This window comes from Otolemur garnettii, unplaced genomic scaffold, assembly GCF_000181295.1.
Source record: "Otolemur garnettii isolate 467f Iridium unplaced genomic scaffold, OtoGar3 scaffold00047, whole genome shotgun sequence".
Lineage (NCBI taxonomy): Eukaryota > Metazoa > Chordata > Mammalia > Primates > Galagidae > Otolemur > Otolemur garnettii.
The window spans coordinates 13,016,200-13,028,065 of NW_003852442.1; the positions used below are offsets into that span (position 1 = coordinate 13,016,200).

Consider the following 11,866-nt stretch of genomic DNA (forward strand, 5'->3'; position numbering starts at 1 on the left):
TTTTTTTTTTCTGTTCCATTTCTCTGTATGGCTACGGAAAATTGACAGGGATTCTAGGCAGAGGAGTCAGCTATTCAAGCCAGAAGAAATCTTAAGGCTATGCTTGGAAGAGCAGTGTCACTCACAGACAATCCTATGGGTTTGATGTCACCTTAACTCCCTACTACGGTTTGAGATATGACTAGTTTGTTCCTATCAAAACTCACTTTGAAATTTGCTCCCCAGTGTGGCAGTGCTGGGAGGTGTGGTCTAGTGAGAGGTGTTTGGTCATGGGGGTGGATCCCTCATACACAGATGACTGCCCTCCCACAGGGATGAGTAAATTCCCACTCTCTCAAGAACATGTTGTGAAAAAGAGTCTGACTTCCTTGGTTTTTATTTCTCTCACTTCCATTTTTTTCTGTTGTTGTTGTCCTGGGGTTGAGTGCCGTGGCATCATAGCGCACAGCATCCTCAAACTCTTAGGCTTGAGCAATCCTCTTGCCTTAGCCTCCAGAGCCACAATGCCCAGCTGGTTTTTCTATTTTTAGTAAAGACAGGGGCTTACTTTTGCTCAGGTTGGTCTTGAACTCCTGAACTCAGGAGATCTACACACCTTCGCCTCCCAGAGTGCTAGGATTACAGGTGTGAGCCATCTTGAAATTTCTTTCTTCCTTTTTTTTTTTTTTTTAGACCCTCAAGCTATCCCCCTGGGTAGAGTGCCGTGACATCACAGCTCACAGCAACCTCCAACTCCTGGGCTCAAGTGAGTCTCCTGCCAGCCTCCCAAGTAGCTGGGACCACAGGCACCCACCACAACACCCAGCTATTTTTTGGTTGCAGCCGTCATTGTTGTTTTGGCAGGCTCAGGCTGGATTTGAACCCGCCACCTTAGGTTTATGTGGCTGGTGCCTTAGATGGACACCGAGCCCATCTTGACATTTCTAAGTGACAGCAGTACAGCCTAGAGGGCAACTTGAACATCAATTTAGAATCGCTGGCTACACTGTTACAGATATAAACCCTGCAGAAGAAACACAAGTAGCTATTACCAAGCCTGTGGAACTCCTAAAGTCTGAAATCTGTCTCCCTCAAGAGCAAACAATAATTTCAGCCCCTGGTCAGTTTCCTTAGGTTGGTAGATAGCATGTTTTAATTTTTTTGTTGTGAAATATACCCATATCCGTAAACAAAGGAACATATTGAATACACATTCAGTTTAAAGAGGAATGGTACAATGAACAATCAGGACCTACTATCCAAGCTAAGAAATAACATGACCAGTGCTTTAGACACTTTTGTCTGTACCTTTCCAAGTTATACCCGTCTCCTTCCCCACCAAATGACCATTTTCCTGAATCCACAGTTCATTATTTCCATTCATTTCTTAATAGCTTTCCTACCTGTGAAGCTATCCATAAAACATGTATTGTTTAGTTTTGTATTTTTAACATTCTATAAACGGCATCATGCTGTATTTTTTTTTCCTGTGACCTGTTTCTCTTGCTCAACATCGTGTTTCTGAGATTCCACAACCACACTGATGTAACCGTCTTTCACCCACTTTTACTACAGGACAGTATTCTGTTGTAGAATACAGCAATTTACAATGTTTTAACTCTTTCTTGTTGCTGTCGTCGTTTTTTAGAGACAGAGTCTCACTTTATCCCCCTCAGTGGAGTGCCGTGGTGTCACACAGTTCACAGCAACCTCCAACTCCTGGGCTTAGGCGAATCTCTTGCCTCAACCTCCCAAGTAGCTGGGACTACAGGTGCCCGCCACAACGCCTGGCTATTTTTTTGTTGCAGTTTGGCCAGGGCCAGGTTTGAACCCTCCACCCTCGGTATATGGGGCCGGCGCCCTACCTACTGAGCCACAGGTGCCGCACTTAACTCTTTCTTTATACCACCAGACACAATGACTGCAGACCACACAGTCTATAGATAAATTTATGCCATGTGAATTAACCTGATTATTTTTGAAGAGAAAGTGAGATCCCACTAAGAAGCAGGGCTTTAAGACCTTCCTCGCTGCAAATGAGAGCTCTGCAGGGTGAATGTGGGTAGATGAATCCCTAAGATAAAACCCGTTCACAGTTGCAGTTCTATAGCCTATAAAGTAGGGCACAGAGGACAGGAAAGGGCTGCTTTGACACCACAACCTTCACCTTCACAGGCACATCAGAGCACCTTTGTTTGATCATGGTGACCAGCACCCAAGTCCAAGAAAAACCTACCTTTCAGACAGCAAAAGCTAAATATTTAGTCTGGGAGGTGGCAGGCAGAAGCCCATTATTCTCTCTGCCCCAGGAAAGCCAGGACAGCAGAAGACTGCCCTAGAATCCTGACGGATTGATCAATTGCCTCCCCGAGACAGTCCTTGACATAAATGCACCAGCATGGCCTCACTTCTCGGGTTTAGGGAGCTGGGGTAGGTGCATAATAAACAGTCTCCAGACACAGAGAGAAACCAGTGCCCCCCTCACTGAGCGCTCCTGGCACACAAGGCTCTCAGGCAGACATATCTCCTCTCAGCGAGTCCCCACAATGACCCCTTGAGGTAGATGGGATCTCCATCATCATCTTATACCTAAAAAACTGAGGCTCCCAGCAGTTTCCAGACTCATCTGATAACACACAGCAAGTACATGACAGGCCAGGAATTGATGTACATTTCCTAGTTCCAAAGCCCTACGCTCTGACCCAGCAGACTCCCACTACCACACATGGTCATGAGTACAGGCACACATTGACCATCATACACACAACAGCAAAGGGCACAGGGTTCTTAAGGAGATACTGCCTTTGAGTGATATTTTCAGAAGTGTCTTCTGAATGGCAGCAGATTGCAGAGTAAATATTTAGAGACCTGTAAAAAAACCTCAGAGGCCATGTGTGGTAAAATACAGCAGCGGATAGCAGACTGGGGAGGGCTCCCACAGGGCTTACGCTACCTGGAACACACCTTGCCCACCAGTTAACTAAATATTACTAAATGTCTACCACATGTGATGGGCCCAAATGCATCTGATTTTCTGTTGCTGTCCAGTTGCTGGGTTTTGATTGGTTTTTGTTTCTTTTTTTAAGACAGAGTCTTGCTCAATCACCCCAACTAGAGTGCAGTGGCATGATTACCGCTCACCAAAACCTCAAATTTCTTGGCTTAAGAGATTCTCCTACCCCTTAGCCTCCCGAGTATCTAGGACTACAGGTGCACACTATGAGAAACATACTGATTTTTTTTAGTAGACATGGGGTCTCACTCTCGCTCAGGCTGGTCTCAAACTCCTAAAGCTCAAGCAATTCTCCCTTCTCAGCCTCCCAGATTGTTAGGATTACAAGTGTGAGCCACCATGCCCAGCCATCACCAAGAGTCCTCAACACAAATGACAATTAATAAGGGTTATCAGGATCTATGAAATTCAAGGTTGATCAACTAGAAAAATTTAGAGACCAATAAATAGGTCAAGAATTGGGGGCTAAACATGTTAAGAGCTAGACCCTGCCTTTGAGTCCAAATTAAGTGACATCAGTATGTCTGACACAAACTTTCCAGGTCAGCTAGAAGAGCACAATGGCAATTACTTGCGCCAAAGCTAAGAAGGTATCATTCTCCAAAGAGTGAAAGGCTGCAATGTTCCTCGCCCCATGCTGTTCCTGCTAAAGCGGTTCAGTCCCCTCTAATTCTGGGTGGACACAAAATTTGCCAATTATATTGCTGGTCCTCACCCTGTGGGACCTGACTGATTATCATACCTTGTAAGTCATCTAGGTCGTCACAGAAAACATACCCTGACCAGTCTGCAGGGTATGAGGCAACGCCTTCGCCGAGACTTGGAGAAAAAAGAGCAGGGAAATGGCACCTCTACTTCTAATGATGACACTGTAGAAAAAAGGTCCAAAGGTCCGCCCTCTCTTCCTCCAGCACCAGCCAGTCACCACAACCTCAGAAACCCAGAACAACCAAAGCTGGAGAAGCTAACAGCTGCCCTCAGGAGATCTTTCAAGATGCTGCAGGTATTGGCTGAAATCATACTTCATTTTTCAAAGCATTATTCCCTACTCCCTTGGATCTACTTGGGAAGATTTTTACTACCAGCTATTAACCTATATTCAGCAGATAATAAAGATTTGCAAACTACATTTATGTGGTTCTGTTCCTTAAAATGTCTGGGGATTTTGTACATTGTAATAAACAATAAACACAGGTCCAGTCACTTCCCCCATCCCTCTAATACACTTAAAAGATATTCTCTGGCCTGGAAATACAGTTGCCTTGGAAATGAGTCTGCACCATTAACACAGGTATAAGGTGGGAATTTCAGTAAACAAAATTACATCAGTTGTGATAAGTATAACAACATTCTAAGTGTAGAAGGTCTTAACCAACATTCCGGAGGGAACCATGGGCCAGCTCCCCAAACAGAAATGCACGGACAATTTCACACACAAAGAAGGGGTTTAGGGGTTTCTATATGTGTCCTGGAAGAGTAACTGTGGCTACAGCCCCCAACATATAAATAAGCAGTCAGATTTTCTGTCCCACAGTTCTCTTTAACCAGATAGCAACTCAGCCAGTCTGAATCTCTGTTAAGGAACCTTCAACTCTCCTAAAGAATCCTGAGTTCTGTATTTCCCCTTGGCTTTCTTAACATGTTAAGTCAGTTCTAAGATCTCTAGAAATTGTCAACGATTTTTAAGACAAATTGTGCCTCGTTATTTCCCAATGTGGTTTTTTAATAGCTTTAAGCATCTTCCTGGCTCCTTCTCATCAACAAGGGGGTTCTTACCGGGATCTCCCACCAAAGCAGTTTGTGCTGGGGGGCTGGTGTCGGTTCTCTGGAGCTACAGCTGTCCCACTGGACTCCCTCGAAGGTGGCTGTGATCCTAGAAAGGGGATGAATCATAAGAAAAGATAGAAACGTTGAGAAGCTCAACCCTTGAAATTTGGCCACTAGGAAGAGAAGCCCTCTGAGGATCAGAGGAGGGAGCAGGGACATCCAGCAAGCTACAGCCCCTGGCGTAAGAAGGAACAGGGATAGTCATGCGATCTGATCCATGCCACACAATAGTGGGGAAACAGCTTTAATTCTCTAAGATATTCAGGAATGCCCGGGGCAATTACAAGCACACTGCCTTGTACATGAAATGAATTTGAACCCCCAAAACATGAGATGAAGAACAGATGCCAATCAGGCCAAGTGGTGGCAAGGAACAGGGACAGTTCTCCATAGCACAGCCACAGCTTTTAAAAAGCCAAATCAGATCATGATGGACTTCAACAGAAAACCATCTGTTTGTCAAGATGAGGTTCCAAATCCTTGCTGAGGTCTCAGGCTTCACCTCTGCCACTCTCCTCCCCATGACCTGACTATGCCAGCTGCCTCCAAGCCATCTCCTAAACCAGATGCTGTCTACTTGCCCAAACTCCATCTCAGCTTCCTCAGAGAAACCTTCCTAATCCCCCAATTTAGATAAGACACCCTCCCCCCAACCCTAATAAACAGAGTTTAGGAATCTCATACCACCTTGTAGTTTTCTTTTATTTTTTGAGACAGAGTCTCACTACGTCACCCTGGGTAGAGTGCAGTGGCGTCACAGATCACAGCAACCTCAAACTCTTAAGCTCAAGTGATTCTCTTACCTCAGCCTCCCAAGTAGCTGGGATGACAGGCACCTAACACAACGCCCAACTATTTTCTTGTTGCAGTTGTCATTGTTGTTTAGCTGGCCTGGCCCTGGTTTGAACCCGCCACCCTTGGTGTATGTGGCTGGCGCCATAACCATTGTGCTACAGGAGCCGAGCCAACCCTGTAGTTTTCATTCATTGCTTTTGTCACCATTACAGCTGTGCAATTTTTTGTGTTTACTCATTTGACATCTAACTTCCCCTGTCCCCGGCCCCCACCAAGAAGATTATAAACTTTAAGAACTAGAGACTATGTGTATTTTGCCCACTGCCATCTGGCTAGCACCTGGTCTAAGACCTACGGCATCCTGGGACTTCGACCACGTATATACATATTGAATGCGTAAACGAGGCGTGTTTCCCCATGCACTGCTCAGCCCAGATGGAGGATTCTTCTCAGCACTCATGGCGGCCCATCCAACCACCGAGATTCCACCCAACTGCCCCTGGATAAGAATTCATATTTCACCCCTGTGAAGCTACAGAAAGCCTGTTTGGCGCCTGGAAAGTACCATTATTACATCACATCTAACAAAACATTTAATGAGAAAAATTATAGAGAAACCCAGCCCATTTCAGACCTCAGACTTCATGAAATAATTTCCTGCTAGATCCAAAGGTGACTAATTTCAGACTAGATCTAGAGAAACAAACTACCAACGTTCAGGAGAGAGCCGGGGACACGCTCCAATTTCCCCCTCTCTGTCTGTATTTTGTTAGGAGTGTATCTCTAGGAGAATACGCTGTCCCCTCCCCCAATAAATGCGGTCTCATAAAAAAACACACCCAGCTCCCCCAGGAAGTTCAACTGTACTAGGGAAGAAAAAAAATGGGCCAAAGTCACATTTGATAAAGACATTTTGTTTTCCAAAGTCCATGTGGTATGAAAAGATGTTTTTCTCTGCTATCAAACCAAACATAACACACTTACAAAGATGTGTCATTTATTGTGGTCCTTGGTCAGAAAGCAATTCTTGAAAAACCGTGTTATTATTTTGATCCAGGATGCTAGGAAGAGTCAGGGCTAGCTAGGGGCCAGGCTGAGCAGAGCCTAAACCAGGATGCCTGGTACAGAACCAGGCTCTCAGCACCTCATGCCCCTGCCAGCCCTGCCCTGTCCTGGCATAGCTCTGAGGAGCAGGGCGGCACTCACCGTCTGTCACAGCACTGCCATTAGGCACGCTTCCTAGATCAACAGTTGGCCCGTCCAGGAAAATTGTCAGCTCTCCGCCTGAGACAACGCTGCCTTTGTTCTCCGTCTGCAGGTTCAAGGTCAGCTGCGTGTTCTCCACTGTTGGGCACAAAAGGCAACAGGGATGAACTAAAGCAAATGTACCCTGGGTTAAGATTCTCTAAGTTAAAGGCTCCCATTTCACCTACTCTAGCTTCCCTGGGAATGCTTCTCTGCGTCTTCAAATTTATCCCAAGGCATAGAAAAAAAGGGGGAAGGAGTTTGCCTAATGCCATCATTGTTGTATTAGGCCAGTAAGAAAGCTGTTCTCTTTTTTTCCTCAATATTTTCTTTTTCCATTTTTTTTTTTTTTTTTTTTTGAGACAGAGTCTCATTCTGTCACCCTGGGTAGAGTGCCATGAGGTCCTAACTCACAGCAACCTCAAACTCAGGCTCAAGTGATCCCCTTGCCTCAGTTTGCTGACTAGCTGGGACTAGAGGCTCTCACAACAATGCCTGGCTAGTTTTTCTATTTTTAGTAGAGATGGGGTCTTGCTCTTGCTCAGGCTGGTCTGGAACTCCTGAGCTCAAGCCATCCACCGCCTGGGTCTCCTAGAGTGCTAGTATTACAGGCATGAGCCACCGCATCTGGCCTTCCTAAACATTGTCTATCACTAGGACTAATTTTCCCCTTACTGATTTGTTTGATTATACTTGTAGGACCCTAAGAAAAAAGAAGGATGTTGATGGGTACAAAGGAAGAAGTCAGTTGCAAGCAGCATCCCCCCTGCCCACAGAAACAGGTCAGAGAACCCAAGGAACTGCCAGAAGGAGCCATCTCTCTCTAGATGAGGGATTACAGAAACTTATCTGTTTCTTATTTGTGTTAAAATGGGTTTTTTAAAATTTTCAATCCTGAAAGTGTATTGTCCTAAAATGAAAGAAAAAATTTTAAATAATATAAGTTCACTCCAGGCTTGTCAGGCCCCATTAGTCATGTGAGAGGGGAGCAGTGAGAAGCACCCACGTGCCCAGTCCCCAAGGGCACCAGGCAGGGTCAGTCCCTCAGGCGAGGGGCAGGAAAACAGAACACACTGACATGAGACAGGAGCACTGAGCCCCAGGCAGGCGGGAAACTGCTGCCACACGCCCTTGACCCTGCCACTGAGCCTGGCCACCCCAAGTAGCCCCTGTGTGGTAAGAATTCAGTCAGCACTGAACGCTTCCGCTCCCTCCAGTTCAGTCCAGTCAGGTCTATTTAATAATCACCCAGAGAGCGCTGGAGTTTTAAGAGGATTTCCACAGGGTTTGTAGTTCCTCCACACCTCCCCACCCCTGAGCCAGCCCGGCCAGGGAGGCACCACATATCCAAACCTCCCTCCTCACTTAACCACCCCTCTGCCCCACTACCTCCTTTTTATTTCAAACTTGCTCTTGTATTTTAATAAGCTGTCTTACCTGTTCTCTAGAACAAGGCAGGGTATGGAGAATTAAGTGTCTCCACAAGCACTAAGGTAAATTTGAGCACTTTCTAGAGATAACCTACCTTCTCCCCCCTCAAAAAAACCTGCAAATCTAAGAAAGAAACATTGCCCTTTAAGAATTGGGCAGAAAAATCTGGCGCAACGTAAGGATCTGTTATAAAAAGGTAGAAACTAGTTATTCTCCAGGTGTAAGCCCCCTTAAGCCTTCTGCCTTCCCTCAGCCACTTCCCTGCCATGGACCTCCCCAAATCCTTTCTGGGCCTGCTGTCTTTTTAGCGTCACTGAGGGCCTTGGTAAGTTCCAATGTTTCTACAAAATAACACTTGTAGTTTCCAGTGGAAACTCGTTCCTTCAAAAGCCAAGGAGTGTGGGAAGGAACTAAGCTCTTCAACCACAGCACCACCTGCCATCTATGGGAACAGCCATCTCAGAAGCAGATCGTCTGGTTATTTTTTTGTTGCAGTTGTCATTGTTGTTTAGCTGGCCTGGGCCGGGTTCGAACCTACCACCCTTGGTGTATGTGGCTGGTGCCATAACATGCTATGGGTGCCGAGCCCCAATCCGTTTCTTGACTGCAACCTCATGAGAGAACCCAGGCCAGACTGCCCAGCTAAGCCACTCCCAAATCCTGACCCACTGAAACTATTAGATAAGAAATATTTATATATTTATTTATTTTAAAAGTCAAAGGAGTATCTCCCTCCTCCATTATGCTAAGATCCAGTGGCAACACGGCACAGGGGTTAAGAGCACAGGTGTGGTCAGGCAACTGTGAGTTCAAATCTCAGTTCCTCTACCTACGAGCTGTGCAACCATAAGGCAAATTACTTAACTTGGGTGTTGGTCTCTCCACCTGTGAAGCAGGAGTAATCATCACACTTTTTTCAGAGGATGCCTGTAAGGAATTAAATAGCACCTACTAAGCTCCTAATAAGTGATCACCTTTATTATCTCCCAGTTAACTTCCTTGTTTTTAGGCTGAAGAATTCTAATTTCTCTTGGTCTAACTTCTTGTTCATTTTATATTCAATCTCCTCCTGGCCTTTCTGAGACTTTTCTGGGGTACAGTAACAGACTCCACAAAATTCTCCAAGATAGGCTCGGTGCCTATAGCTCAACCGGCTAAGGCGCCAGCCACGTACACCTAAGGTGGCGGGTTCGAATCCCCAGCCCGGACCCGCCAAACAACAATGACGGCTGCAACCAAAAAATAGCCGGGCATTGTGGCGGGCGCCTGTAGTCCCAGCTACTTGGGAGGTGGAGGCAGGAGACTCGCTTGAGCCCAGGAGTTGGAGGTTGCTGTGAGCTGTAATGCCACGACACTCTGCCCAGGGGGACAGCTTGAGGCTCTCTCAAAAAAAAAAAAAAAAAATTCTCCAAGATAAGCTACTAAACATCACAAAGATGAACTTGTCTTCCCACCTAGTTTCCAGGACACCTCCTGAAGATGCTCAGCTCTTTGGATTCAGTACAATGCTGCTGGAAGTGTGCTGGAGGAAGAGCACTTCAGAAAGTCTCCCTGATTCCTTTCTTGATATCTCAAAGGCCATGACTTTTTAAATGGAGCATGGGAATGTTTTTTCATCCTTCCTAGAGAAATAATAATCTTCAATAGGAAGGCCTCTTGATACAGATTTGGATCTCTGTGACAGCCACATTGCTGTGGTCCTCTGGCAGCAGGCAGAGGCATACCCTAATCCTCGCACTCTGGAAGACCAAGAGGGGAAGATCCTTTGAACTCAGGAGTTCCATACCAGCTTAAGCAAAAGTGACATCCCGTCTCTACTAAAAATAGAAAAAAATTAGCCAGGCATGGTGGCATTCACTTGTAGCCCCAGCTACGCAGGAGGCTGAGGGAGGAGGATCACTTGAAGCCAGGAGTTTGAGGTTACTGTGAGCTATGTTCATACCACTGCACTCGAGCCCAGGCAACAGAGTGAGACTCTATCTCAAAAACAAACAAATAGATAAAGTCCTCTTGCTAAAAGATTTAACCTGAATATAATTAAGCTCATAAACCCACTTTCCAGTTCACATAAACTAAGGGGACAGAGATACAGATTAAATGAACCACAAGGAAACGATCAGACAAGACCAGAGTGTGGGGCCAACTCCATAACTGCCCTGAGTCTTATCAAAGTCAATGTCATTACATTTATTTTTTTTAATGGGAGGGAGGCAGGAAGGAGAGTCTTCCAGATTTAAAGAAACACAAGCCCAAAATGACAGGCATGAATTTTGACTAAACCTCAGTTCGAAAAAAAAATATTCTTAGGACAACTGGAGGAATTTGCACATATGGACTAGATATTAGATGATGTTTGCAATGACTGTTAATGTTGTTAGGTTTAATAATGGTACTATGGTTTATATAAAGATGTTCTCACTCTTGGGGGAGATACAGGAGCAGATTATAATTAACTTTACTTCTTCTCAAGTGGTTTTATAGGAGAATAGGCTGAAGTTTTGAAGAGTTTAATGTCACGTTATCTGCAATTTACCTTCAAATGGTTCACACGTATAGATAAAGCAAAAGCAGTAAAAAGCTAACAAGCGCCAGATCTAGGTAGAGAGTGTCTGGGGGTGCATTGTATCACTCTTCCAATTCTTCTGCATGTTTGTAAATTTCATAATAAAAAGTTGGAGAACGGTTTTTCTAATTGGCAGTGCTATTAAAAAAAATTAACCTCGGAGAACAGAACCCCTCATTATTCTCTTTTAAAAAATAAAAATAAAAAACCTGAGCCAGAGCAGCCCTACAATGCATAATGGGACTAAAGCAACCATTAGCTAATTGAGTGACAGACTCGGGCACATGGGGGAGGCTGAAAGGCGCAAGTGTGGCTGGAAAACATATACTGGAATCTTAGTTATAAATAGCAGCCGTAGTCACCTCACCTCTGGGGCCCTCTGGTTTCACTACAGCCAGGCTGACGACGCTACAAAGGCCCTTTCTCTCCAGCATGTCTTCTTACTGCCTTTGAGGCATTGCTCAGAAAGCAAGAAACCCGTGTAGTGAGCCCATTTCCTTAACTAGACTCGGGTTTAGCGGGGAGGCTCACTCGCTCCTCTTGTCTCCTCGGCTCTGTCTGCATTCATGCAGCTCACATTTGTGCCGTGAAAGCACCTACTAGCTTAGTCACTGTCATTCAACAGGAACCAGACAGGGACAAAAACTGGTGACTCTGGGATGTTTATATTCTAGTTGGGAGAAAAGACCATAAGCAGTTGAAGAAAAAAGAAAATGAACTGCTTATCTGTTAGAAGGTGGGAGGACACTGTGAAAAGATGAAAGCAGGAAGGGAGACGAATTCGGGCTGGTGAGTAAAAGTGTCCCTCGGAAGGTGACAATTGAGCAAAGACTTAAAGAAGGCTGGGGAATGGTTTGGCATCCGGAGCACAGTGGTTATGGCACCAGACACATACACTGAGGTGGAACCCAGCCCAGGCCAGCTAAAAAACAACAATGGCTCGGCGCCTGTGGCTCAAGTGGCTAAGGCGCCAGCCACATACACCTAAGGTGGCAGGTTCAAATCCAGCCCAG

General features: G+C 45.4%; 1 protein-coding gene across 1 annotated transcript in view; it reads right to left on the reverse strand.

Moving 5' to 3' along the window:
• Positions 1 to 11,866, reverse strand: part of WWP2 (WW domain containing E3 ubiquitin protein ligase 2) — a 156,490-nt gene that overhangs the window by 81,033 nt on the left and 63,591 nt on the right. Inside the window, exons 5-6 of the mRNA XM_003791397.3 lie at positions 6,821 to 6,958; positions 4,769 to 4,865 (exon numbers count right to left, since the gene is read on the reverse strand). Coding sequence (XP_003791445.1) covers positions 4,769 to 4,865; positions 6,821 to 6,958 — 235 coding nt within the window. The remainder of the gene's footprint in view (positions 1 to 4,768; positions 4,866 to 6,820; positions 6,959 to 11,866) is intronic.